This window comes from Coenobita brevimanus, chromosome 54 (assembly GCF_032717465.1).
Source record: "Coenobita brevimanus isolate Jiangsu-jjx chromosome 54, ASM3271746v2, whole genome shotgun sequence".
Classification (NCBI taxonomy): Eukaryota; Metazoa; Arthropoda; class Malacostraca; order Decapoda; family Coenobitidae; genus Coenobita; species Coenobita brevimanus.
Genome location: NC_137007.1, coordinates 29,634,665 through 29,647,164, shown reverse-complemented (window position 1 = coordinate 29,647,164; position 12,500 = coordinate 29,634,665). Strand labels below are relative to the sequence as shown.

At 44.8% G+C, this 12,500-nt stretch overlaps 1 protein-coding gene across 1 annotated transcript in view; it reads left to right on the top strand.

Moving 5' to 3' along the window:
• Positions 1–224: 224 nt before the first annotated feature.
• LOC145401075 (irregular chiasm C-roughest protein-like) overlaps positions 225–12,500 on the top strand; it is a 28,886-nt gene continuing 16,610 nt past the window's right edge. Inside the window, exons 1-6 of the mRNA XM_080273447.1 lie at positions 225–350; positions 1,869–1,990; positions 2,916–3,028; positions 3,710–3,936; positions 5,927–6,114; positions 10,804–10,932. Coding sequence (XP_080129573.1) covers positions 225–350; positions 1,869–1,990; positions 2,916–3,028; positions 3,710–3,936; positions 5,927–6,114; positions 10,804–10,932 — 905 coding nt within the window. The remainder of the gene's footprint in view (positions 351–1,868; positions 1,991–2,915; positions 3,029–3,709; positions 3,937–5,926; positions 6,115–10,803; positions 10,933–12,500) is intronic.

The following is a 12,500-nucleotide window of genomic DNA, read 5'->3' as shown; positions in this document are numbered from 1 at the left end:
AGACTCATTTTTTTTAGAATATATATTTCCTTTCAGTAGGTAGTATTTTCCTTAAGTAGACAGCATTCAAATTCAGTAAGTAATAATATAACTTTCAAAAGAATATCCAGTAGCCTATTTCTCCCTAAGTTCATTCAAGGCCGACGTGGTATTATGGCGGCGAGTTTGGCGGGCAAAAAAAGTTTCAGAGTTCTAATTATTTCCCTCTCCTCTCCCTGCAGGCCATGTTCGCGTGGTGGATCTCCTGGTGGCTGCTGGTGGCGTGGGCGTGCGTGGGCTTGGGCGTGAGTGTGAGTGTGGGCGGGGTGGTGGAGGCGGGGTGGAGCAGTGGCAGCCATGAGGACATCGAGATGGATGAGACGGCGGCGGCGGTGGCGGCTGTCGAGGTTGTATAAAGATTGTGTTGGTGGGGAAGGGTTGAATAATATAGATAGATTGCTAGAGATAGATAGATAGATATAAATAGGTGGATGGATGGATGCATGGACAGATAGATAGATACGTTGACTGATAGAGTGGTAAAAAAAAAAAATAGACAGCAGAAAAATACACACAAATTGTCTCACGATTAGTAAGGAAAGATATATTTGTCTTACGATTTCACAAAGAAAAATACAATACGGCAAAATAACATGTGCTGTACTTTATGATACAGTAAAGAAAATAATATATAAGTGCTTTTGGATATATTACAGAAAAACATGAAAATATTGTATGTCATGTAAAAGTTAAATGTACAGTTATTTTTGTTTTTTCTGTGTTTGTGGTGGCATTTAACTAATTACCGAAACTGAGCTTGAGAAAATTATAAGAATCTATTAAGAATCCGAGGTATAAGTAATGCTTGTTAATAATTCAGAAATGGCGGGGGAAATTACATAGCCTGAGGTTGTGTGGGTAGGAAATGATGGTATCATGGTAAACACAAATTTGGTTAGTTAATTAGGGGATATTCTTTGGTGAGCAGAGCGGGGTGATGTGTGTGTGTGTGTGTGTGTGTGTGTGTGTGTGTGTGTGTGTGTGTGTGTGTGTGTGTGTGTGTGTGTGTGTGTGTGTGTGTGTGTGTGTGTGTGTGTGTGTGTGTGTGTGTGTGTGTGTGTGTGTGTGTGTGTGTGTGTGTGTGTGTGTGTGTGTGTGTGTGTGTGTGTGTGTGTGTGTGTGTGTGTGTGTGTGTGTGTGTGTGTGTGTGTGTGTGTGTGTGTGTGTGTGTGTGTGTGTGTGTGTGTGTGTGTGTGTGTGTGTGTGTGTGTGTGTGTGTGTGTGTGTGTGTGTGTGTGTGTGTGTGTGTGTGTGTGTGTGTGTGTGTGTGTGTGTGTGTGTGTGTGTGTGTGTGTGTGTGTGTGTGTGTGTGTGTGTGTGTGTGTGTGTGTGTGTGTGTGTGTGTGTGTGTGTGTGTGTGTGTGTGTGTGTGTGTGTGTGTGTGTGTGTGTGTGTGTGTGTGTGTGTGTGTGTGTGTGTGTGTGTGTGTGTGTGTGTGTCTGTGTGTTTGTGTCTGTGTGTGTGTGTTTTGGGAAGGGACGATACTGGAGACCTACTGAGAATATTTTGATATTTATCATACAAGTTTTATGGCCACAGATACAGCGAATCTCATGACCACAAACATAACTATGCCTCCAGCCAAAACCACAACCACAACCACCATTTCAACCTCCACAACTGCAACCACCATTTCGACCTCCACAACTGCAACCACCACAACTACAACCATCACAACCACAACTCCACACATTCCCTATCACCATTACCATCCCCACCACAGCTACCACTACCACTGCCACTACCACCATCACAATTTCACCCACCAAAATCACCACAGCTACAACAATCACCACAATCCCTTCACTCCACAGGTTGACACAGAGAACGTAGGGCCTGGCATGGGAGGGTCTGCCGTGGAGATGCAAGGGCTGGAAAGTGTACAGCGCTTTGCCACGCAGCCCACGCCACAGACCGCCGTTGTTGGGTCCACCGCTGTGCTTCCCTGCAGGTGGGGGTCGTGGCCGCTTGGATACAGCAATTTTATAGAGAGGGGTCATCATCATCATCATCATCATCATCATCATCATCATCATCATCATCATCATCATCTCCATCACTATCAACGCTGTAACAGTATCTTCGTTTGCACCACCATCAACATACCCATCATCATTAGCATCATCATCATCATCATTAACATCATCATCTGTTATTTATTACTTTGTTATTTTTCTGGTAGCTGGATTGATTTCGCTCATGTGGATAGCGTTACATAATTAAAATCGCCATTAATTCCGCTAGTCTTCATACCGCCCTTCCCTCCTTCCCTCCCTGCGTCCTTCCCTCCTTCCGTCCTTCTTTCCTTCCTTCCTTCCTTCTGCAGTTCCTTCTCTCCTGTCTTTTACTTCCTCCTTCTTTCCTTCCATTTTTCCTTTCTATATTGTTCCTACATTCTTTCCTCCCTCCCTTCTTTCCTTCCTTCTTTCGTTCCTTCCAGCCATCTTCCCTTCCTTCCTTCCTTCCTTCCTTCCTTTTTACACTCAGTCTTTCCCTTTCTCCCTCACGCTTCTCATTCTCTCCCCCCTTCATTCATTCAGCCTTTCATTCACTGATTCATGCATTCTTCAATACATTTCTTTCTCCTGCCTTCCTCCCTCAGTCACACAACCACACTTTACAGTAATTAATAATAATAATAATAATAATAATAATAATAACAATAATAATAATAATAATGATGATGATGATGATGATGATGATAATAATGATGATAACGAGGAGAAGGAGGAGGATAATGATAATGGCATGGACGACAATAATCCTAATAATCCTAATAATAATAATAATAATAATAATTATAATAAAAATAATAATAACAACAATAATAATAATAATAACCCCTGTCCTCTTTTCCCCCTGGCCACGACCTCCAGAGTGATCAACAAAATGGGTCACCTGCAATGGACCAAAAATGGCTTCGGTCTGGGCACGGAGAGAGACCTTTTCGGCTTCTCCAGGTACTCCATGATTGGGTCTGACGATGAAGGTGGGTCTGGGGTAGGTTTGGCTAGTAAGGGTCTGTTTCTTTTTCTTTTTGTCAGTAGTCCTTTGTCTCTCTCTCTCTCTCTCTCTCTCTCTCTCTCTCTCTCTCTCTCTCTCTCTCTCTCTCTCTCTTCTAACGGCATGGTTAATTAATACTCTTTTGTGTATATCTTTATATTTTCCAATGAATTATCCCTTTTCTATATTATGCCTCACATCCACTCACATTAATGAGATTCAAAGCAAGATTGATTAAAGCAATGATCCTTTTATATCTTCTGGTTTTTTGCTTTGACCCTATTCTCTTATTTAGGTGAGGGGAAAAGATTATGATGATGATGATCTGTGGACCTTAGCCATTCTGTTCGTTAATTAAGAATATTATGAAGACGATGGAGATTATCAGATTTTCTTTTTATGTGATGGTAATGAGGCTTTCCGTACCCAGATGATGCTGATTAATTTTACGCCACTCAGCAGCCATTCCGTACTCAGATGATGATGATGATGATGATGATGATGATGATGATGATGATGATTATTGAGACTAATTTTACCTTTCCATATCAAGTTGCTGATGATGATGATGTTACTAATTATGGGAACTAATCAGGGTGTATTGTGTGGCTTTTCTGGCAGCTCTTTTTTTACTCCACATCATTCTCATCGCCCCTTCCCTGTCCAGGTGATTACAGCCTCAGAATCCGGCCGGTGCTCTTGGCTGATGACGGCGTGTATCAGTGCCAAGTCAGTGCCAGTGCAGGGGTGCCGGGTATACGCTCCCACCCTGCCCGCCTTACCGTCTACGTACCCCCAGACCCGCCAGTCCTCACCCCACCAGCCCTAACCACCACAGCAGGAGATTCTATAACGCTCACCTGTCGAAGCTCTGGTGGGAGACCTGCGCCGGAGGTAAGGAGGGGGAGAAGAAAGGATAGAAGAGACGGTGGGGGAGATGGAGAGAGGTAGGAGGGAGAGAAGGAAGGATAGAAGAGACGGTGGGGGAGATGGAGAGACAGAGAGAGGTAGAGATACAGCAGTGGAAAGACAGAGGGAGAGGGGAAAATGAGAGACAGAATGAGAAAAATTAAGCAGACAGGCAAAAAAAGTTGGCAGACAGAGTGGGAGAGAAAAATAAGCAGAGAGAGAGAGAGAGAGAGAGAGAGAGAGAGAAAGAGAGAGAGAGAGAGAGAGAGAGAGAGAGAGAAAACCAATAAAAATTCAATGAGAGAAAGTGGTAATAAGAATTTAATGGGAAGAAAACCTTAATGCAGAATGTAATAGCGTGTGTGTGTGTGTGTGTGTGTGTGTGTGTGTGTGTGAGAGAGAGAGAGAGAGAGAGAGAGAGCGAGGGGGGAGAAAGAAAGAACCAAGGAATGTCGATGAATGTCAGTGAGAAGAATTATACATACCAGCATGTAATAATGCATAACTGAGAGAGAGAGAGAGAGAGAGAGAGAGAGAATTATTTGTGTTTACGTTCCTGTCTTTCCCCCTCTATTTATATACCTAATATAAAAAAAAACACCTGGGGCGGCTATTATTACGCACCTATAAATGTCACTGCCTCTTTTATTCTCTGTGTTTGTGGGGCTGTTTGTTTTTTATATCTATCTGTGTTTTTCCTTTTAGTGATCTCTTGTGATTTCCGTGTTTTTGTGTGTTTTTGATGTGGGAAGTTATGAAGAGGAAGAAGAAGCAACGAAAGTAGTAGGATAGTATGAACAGCAACTACTTTTTTCCTTATTAACAGCAAATTGACGGAGGGTAGGGTTGCATTCATGTACCTTGCGTCTTAACCCCGGAGGTAAAAGAAAGGAAAAGAAAAATACTGATAACGCCTCCTTACCCCCGACTCTGTCCCCTGTCTCCCCCACGCATTGCCGGGACACTTCTTCCTAATCCCGCCTCGTCAGTTAAGCTTATTATTGCTGCGTTGTTTAATTACCCTAACTGCCCGCTTTCCCAGTTTAATTACCAAGAACAATTATACGCCCAGCCTCTTAAGGTGATAATTCCCCCCGAGTCAATTATTGTGATTATCGCGGCGGTGGCGGCGGTGGAGGTACTGTGCTGGAAAGACACTCGCCTCGCCTTGCTCTCCTGCTTCACTGATTTTAATGGCGTTTTCCTGGGCTGTCCTTTCTTGCCTCACTGATTTTAATGGCCTTTTCCCGTGTTGTCCTTTCTTGTTGCACTGGACCGATGTGGGAATGTGCAAAGTTGTAGGGATGACGCCAGATGTGGTAGTCAAATTTTGGTAGGGTTGCGTTTTGAGATTATATCGCTACTCCCAGAATGATGCTCTGAAATAGGATACTTCTTTAATTAGTCGTATCTTTTTTGCTATACCCTGTAGCCATATTATAACTTCGTCATTTCTGATCGTGTTAACACCCTCTAACAGATTATTTTAGGGTTTTGTCCTTAGCCAGGATTGAGGAACGAAAAATGCAATCGTGTTGAGGAATTGAACGCTGTAATGAATTAATGGGATTAGTGATTGTTTGGTTTGCGATGCTATGATAACAGTGGTGACGACCGTTATCATTTTAGTATGCCGTGGGGCGCTGATGGTCACTGTTGTTATTATATTTTCCGTCATCAATTCGTTATCATCTCTCTCTTCCCTACCACCTTCGTCACACGTTTCTCCCGTATGTTTTCACCATTTCAAGTCATTGTCTTTGCCATCAATATTTCCTTCTCATCCCTCTCTCCCCCATCACTACCATGCCACACTTGTGTTTATTTTCATCAGTTCTGTTAGTATACTTGCCATCATTACTTCGTTATCATCCCATTCTCCCCCATTTCCTTCGTCTCACATTTTTCCTGTAGGTGTTCACCAGTTCAGTCAGTCTCACCTCCCTCACGCATAAACCTACACCGCCTTCTGCAGATCCAGTGGCTAGACGACAGCCAGCGTGAGACCATCCTGACGGGTACCACTGTGGAGACGCAGCCCCTGGAGGACGGCAAGAGAGTGAGAGTGGTGTCGACCCTCACCTTCACACCGCACAGATCACACCACAATGCCACCATCACCTGCCTCACCTCAAACCAGGCACTCAGCTCGCCATTATCAAGGTGGGTGCGATGGATGGTGAGTGTTGGGGCAATTTGGGTGATATTTAGAGTACATATACCATCTCCTCCTCTTCTACCATTATTATATTTTTGCCATCACCTGCCTCATATCAAAGCATACACTCGGCTCACCAATATCAAGGTGGGTGAGTGCTTGGGATATCTCTTTTCTTTTTTTTATTAACCACTGCGATCAGAGTTAATTGGGGGGATTCTTCTGGATGGTCGGTGGGCTTTAGATGCTTTGGGGTTATTTATGTAGGGTGGACAAAGGGCAACAGGACAGTTTGGGTGATTTTAATTAGAGCATAACCCTTTTGCGCCTTCCCTGGTCTCAGTATATCCCTACCATCACCATCTTCATTTCAATCAGGTCTCTCAGCTCAGATTTTCAGTATCTTTGGGATAGGCTGTAGGTATTTGGTCAGTTGCGGGATTTAAGGGGATGGTGGTTGGTTTTAGGTCGAGTTTGGGTGATTGTTTAAGGTTTTAGGTGGTCGTATCATGTGAGAAGGACGGTGGGTATTAGAGCATTTTTTTAGTTTATCTGGGATGGACTGTGGGCCCTAGAGTTGCTGTGAACATGTCTTGTAAAACTCTCTCTCTCTCTCTCTCTCTAATTTGTCTTTTCACTTCTTTTCCAGTCTTACCATCATCTATCTGTCTTTCATCCAGGCCCTCTAAACCTCACTTTAATGATCCGTGGGATGGACGATGAGTGTTAGGTCATTTTGGGTGATTTTGTGGCATGAGCGGTAGGCGTTAGTTTGCTGTGGGGCGTGTGCATCATCTTGGTTAGGAAAAAGAGTTTTGTTTTTAGACTCTGTCTGTCTCTCTCTCTCTCTCTCTCTCTCTCTCTCTTATTTCCCATTTTTTCCATATTTAACCGATCCCATAGGAATCCATCATGTCATAATTCCGATGCTGTTTCTCCGTCTGTCTGTCTGTCGGTCGGTCCATCTGTCAGACCACGGAGCTATTACATTTATTTATAGTTGCCATTCTTAACACGTTTTGTTTTCCATATTTTACTCACTGCGTCACAGAAATTCTCAAATAACCACAGTTTACATCAGACTCGAACGCACTTTGTTTATCACCGCGCTGCTTTACGATCACGACACCGTCCGCGCATTTTTATGACACTTTAGCTATTTCGGGATCCTGGATAAAATAAAACTTAGATGTGCCAAAAATAACTAGAAAAAAAAAGTAATCGTATTAGAAAGGCTAGCCCATATTTTTTCTCCATATTTCACCCCCCGCGTCACAAAAATTTCAAACACCCCCAGCTCCCGGCCGGCTCGAACGCACTTTGTTTATCGCCGCGCCACTTCGGGATCACGACACCATTCGCGCTTTTTTATGCCACATTTACTGTTTCGGGAAGTTGGGAATGCGGGAGATAATTGCCGGATAGCCTCTCGTTGCCCAGGCAGCAAATCCTGGGAATATTTTTGGCATTTTTATCCTTTTTAGCAGCCTCAGCGCTAGTAACTAATGCATAGGCTATTCTTGAAAAATGCACATTATTTGTTGGGTGATCTGAGTTGCGTATTTAATCTCTTTCAGGATCATAGTCTATGTAGCTCTGGAATTTCGTAGTATCTTTTCCTTAGCGACTTATTCTGCATTTGTATCTCAGTATTCTCATGTATGTTATTGCTATGTCGGTATTAAAGCGATATATACAGCAGACGGAAGAATATCATCGTGTAGTGTACCAAATAAATCCGTGAAAAATAAGTACATTAGTTTTTTTTTTTTTTTTTTGTGGAGGGGAGTACAATCAGATTATTTACAATCCCTAAAGTTGATTTTTCACAGCAGGAGTGGTTTGGGAGATTCTTTTTCACTGTTCTCAGTTAATGAGGCCCCTTTTTTAGGTGACTTTTCTCATGATAAAGTAATGCCATGAAGGGAAGCAGGATTAGTATATTGGACAGTGTTAAGTCTAGCCTCGGGATCCTGCACCTCGAAGCGGGTGGTGTGTGTGTGTGTGTGTGTGTGTGTGTGTGTGTGTGTGTGTGCGTGTGTGTGTGTGCGTGCGTGCGTGCGTGTGTGTGTGTGTGTGTGTGTGTGTGTGTGTGTGTGTGTGTGTGTGTGTGTGTGTGTGTGTTGTGACGTCCCCCTGACAAACAACATTGCCGGCAACAGCTTTTCTAATGCCGGCAACTTTACCCGTCCATCCGGCTAACTTGGCCTATTAGTCGCGGTCTTTGTAACTTTTGCTTTCAATAGCTTAACTCGGGAATCCTGCCCTCTTCATCCCCCCTCCCCCTCCCTCATGTACCTCTCTCATATCTCCTCCCTTTCTCCCTCCTCCCTCCCCCCTCCCCCCTCCCCTTTCTCTTTCTCTTTCCCACTCAACTCCCCTTCCCCTCTCCCCTCCTTTTCCTGCTGTATCTCTCTCGTTTCTGCTCTTCCCCTCTTCCTCCCCCTCTCTTGTGTATTTGTCTCATATTACTCCCCTCACCCCTCCGCCTCCCCCATGTATTTCTCTCATACCTCCTGCTTCTCCCCAGTCCGCTCCATCTCTTTATTTCCCTCGTTTATACCCCTTTCTCCCCACCCCAGTATGTTCTGTCCTTTCCCTTTCGTTTCCGCATCCCTCAACCTTCACTGAATCTCTCTTACCCTTTTTCCCCTCCCCCATCCCCCTACAGTGCTCTGTCCCTGTCACTCCTCTAATCCCGCTGCATCTCCTATCCCCAACCTCCTCACTCATCCGTACCCCTTTCTCTTCTTACTCCCTCCTGGCTTTGCTCCCCCTCCCTCTCACATTGTTTTTCCTCCCTCCTCTTTATCCCCTCCTCCCTTCCCCCTCTAACTCTCCTTTATGGGCGTCTGTTAGTGCATATCTGTCTTACCCCTCCCCTCTTCGTCCCTCTCTCCCCCTCGCTGATGGTCTTTTATGGGTGGTTGTGACTGCATCTCGCGAACCCCTTCCCTTCCCCCCCGCCGTGGTGATGTGAGGCAACTTGACCAGTGTTCCCTGCTGGCCGTATATCCCCTTCCTCATTCACCCCCTCCCCCCCCAACCACTGCTGCTGCGGCCTTTTGCGGCCACTGTGTCAACCCCCCCCCCCACCGCCCAGATGGCCATCTCCACTAACCCATTACTTCCCCCCCCCCTTTGGGTGCCCCTGCACTGCCCTACCCACTACCCTGACACACACACACACACACACACACACACACACACACACACACACTGATGCTCTCATACACCTCGCTGGATTTCCTCTCACAATTTATAGTAGTTTTTCTTTCTAATCTGTTTATAAGATGACTGTCCTTGATTACATACATACATACATACATATATATATATATATATATATATATATATATATATATATATATATATATATATATATATATATATATATATATATATATATATATATGCTTTCATGCACTGTTGTTGTGCTGGTGTGTTGTTGTTGTTGTGTCGGTGTGTTGTGTTGTGTTGTGTTGTGTGGTGTGGTGTGGTGTGGTGTGGTGGTATGAGGTGCTAGTGGAGGTAGAGTGAAGTAACGTCAATACTCGCACACAATTTATGATGAACGCTGGCTACACTTCCACCGTCACACCTCCCTCTACCATACTGCCATACCACCCTCCACAACATTACACCACCATCATATCTCCTCCCACCACACCACCACCACCTCCACACCTTTATGTACACTACCACACCAGCATACCACCCTCCACCACACCATCACAGTTCCTTTCACCACACCACCACCACCACCGCCACCACATCTCCCTCAAAAACACCACACCACCATATTCTAATCAGCGTAGGAGGCTTTGTAGCACCTTCTCTCTCATAAAATTACAGTGCAGTCTTTCACGGTCTTATTGATCTATGCATACACTGATTTATGCATACACTGATTTATGCATACACTGATTTATGCATACACTGATTTTCATTCATACACGCTCCACCGGCAGATAATTTACACACACACACACACACACACACACACACACACACACACACACACACACACACACACACACACACACACACACACACACACACACACACACACACACACACACACACACACACAAATCGTTCCTCATGACAGCTCATTCACTTCCACTTCTCTCTCTCTCTCTCTCTCTCTCTCTCTCTCTCTCTCTCTCTCTCTCTCTCTCTCTCTCTCAATACTGCTAATTTTCTTTTCTCCCCGTGTACTGTACCCACTCTAGCGCCACTCATATTATTTCTCTCGCTTACTCGCACACTCCCTCACTCCCGGTGTTTCACTTCAACTCTCATTCACGCTTACTATATCATTCATTCACTCTCTCTTCCAACTCTCATTCACGCTTACTATATCATTCGTTCACTCTCCCTTCCTGTATCACTCTCTCATTCACGCAGTCACATCTGTATTATTGCTACATTTAAATTACTCTGGCACTCATTCCCATCATCTCACTCTTATATTGTCACTAACTCACCTGCACACTTACTCACTCACTCATTCACTTACTCACTCACTGACTCTCTCACCTACTTACTCACTCACAGCTATACTCTTACTACAGCATGATACTCTTCACACTCACTCCCATCATCTCATATTCTCGCTCACTCTCACACTTTCACTCTCTCCCTCTCTCTCTAATTCACTCACTCATTCTCTTTGTCTCTCCCTCCTGCAGCACGGTAAAGCTGAGTGTGTTATTCAAGCCGGAAGTGAGGGTGGAGGTGAGGCCACAGCACCTGGTAGAGGGAGGAGACGCCACCTTCCTCTGTTCCGCCATTGCCAACCCCCCAGCGCTATCCTACAGGTCGGTACGGGGGGAAAATGGGTGGGAATTTACTTGGTTTGGGTTGTTTGGAGTGACTTTGGGTGATATAGGTTAGCTTCTAGTGTTTTAGGTTGATCTGGGAAGCTTTGTGTTGATTTGGCTTTGCTTGGGTATACTTGGGTTTGGTCTGGGTCGTTTTATGTTGGGCTGGTTTAGTTTGGATAGATTCTAGGCTCGGTGTGGGTAGTTTTGTGTCGATTTGTTTTAGTTTTGTGTTGATATGGTGCAAATTGGGTAGATTTAGGCTCAATTTGCATCGCTGTGTTGATTTGGTTAATTTGCGTGGTTTGGGGTTCGTGGCGAATTTTGGTAACTTCTAATTCTCACCATCCTTCTATTTTAACAGACCGCTTTTCAAAAATCATGGTGGCTTTGAAAAAAAAACTAAATCCATGGCAATTTTGATGTCTGTTAGCTGTTTACGGAGTGTTAAGGAAATTTAGGTTGATTTGGGAATTTTGTTGTTCTAATTAGGAAAGTTTTAAGTACCGTATACATGGACGATAACGAGAGTTAAGTTGACTGGGAGTGACCTTTTTTTTTCTAGTTGTTTAGGTATCGATATTTGAGAGAGAGAGAGAGAGAGAGAGAGAGAGAGAGAGAGAGAGAGAGAGAGTTGATTTCGTTTTGTGAGAGTTATTATTTATTGATATATCTTACATTGGACGTTATATTTTATTCTACAGTGTTCTATTTTTTGTTTATGTGGGCATCTCCTATTTCTCCCTGGACCTCGTACTGCATCAGGCGTCTTAAAAAATTCCCCTCGGTGTGGTAAAAATGGAGCCCAGCCAAAAATCCCAACCTGGTATTTTCCCATCATTATGCCTGAACAATTCCTGCCCAGGGGTTGTCTGAGCCGAGTTTACTGGGGCTGGGCGGGCGAGGACTGGTGTGGGTGTGGGTGTGGGTGGGTGTGTGGGTGTGGGGGTGTGGATGTGGATGAAGGTTTGATTGAGGAAGGCTTGCATAGGTGTGGGTTTGATTATGGGGGGAGGGTTGTTGTGGGTGTGGATATGGATGTGGGTGTGGTTGTGGGGGCGAATGTGTGTGAAGAAAGATAAATGTGCGAGTAACGAGAAAGGACAGCGCGACAGAGGGCAGGGCAAGGAAGGGCAGGACAGGATATGACGGAATATGGTAAGGTAAGGTGGGGAAAGGCAAGGCAAGGCAGGACAGAGCAGGGCAAGGAAATTAAAGAAAGGGCAAAGGCAGGAGAGGACAGGAAAAGGCAGAACAGGGCAAGACAAAGCAGGGAAAGGATGTGGAAGAAAGGGCGATAGAAAAGAAAGCAGAAGAGGGCAAGGCAGAGCAAGGCAAGGCAGGACAGCGCAGGGCAGGGCAAGGTAGTGGGAAGGAAGGGCAGGGCAGGGCAGGGCAGAGAAAGAAAAGATAAACATTGAGATGCCCTGAAGCCGCCACCAGACCTCCACAACCCACCACACCGAGACGTACCCCCGGGCAGACTTACCCCACTCCGATCTTTTTATTTGGCTCGCTGAACACTTTATTTCGATATTATGCAAACCCCGAACGACCGACTCCCC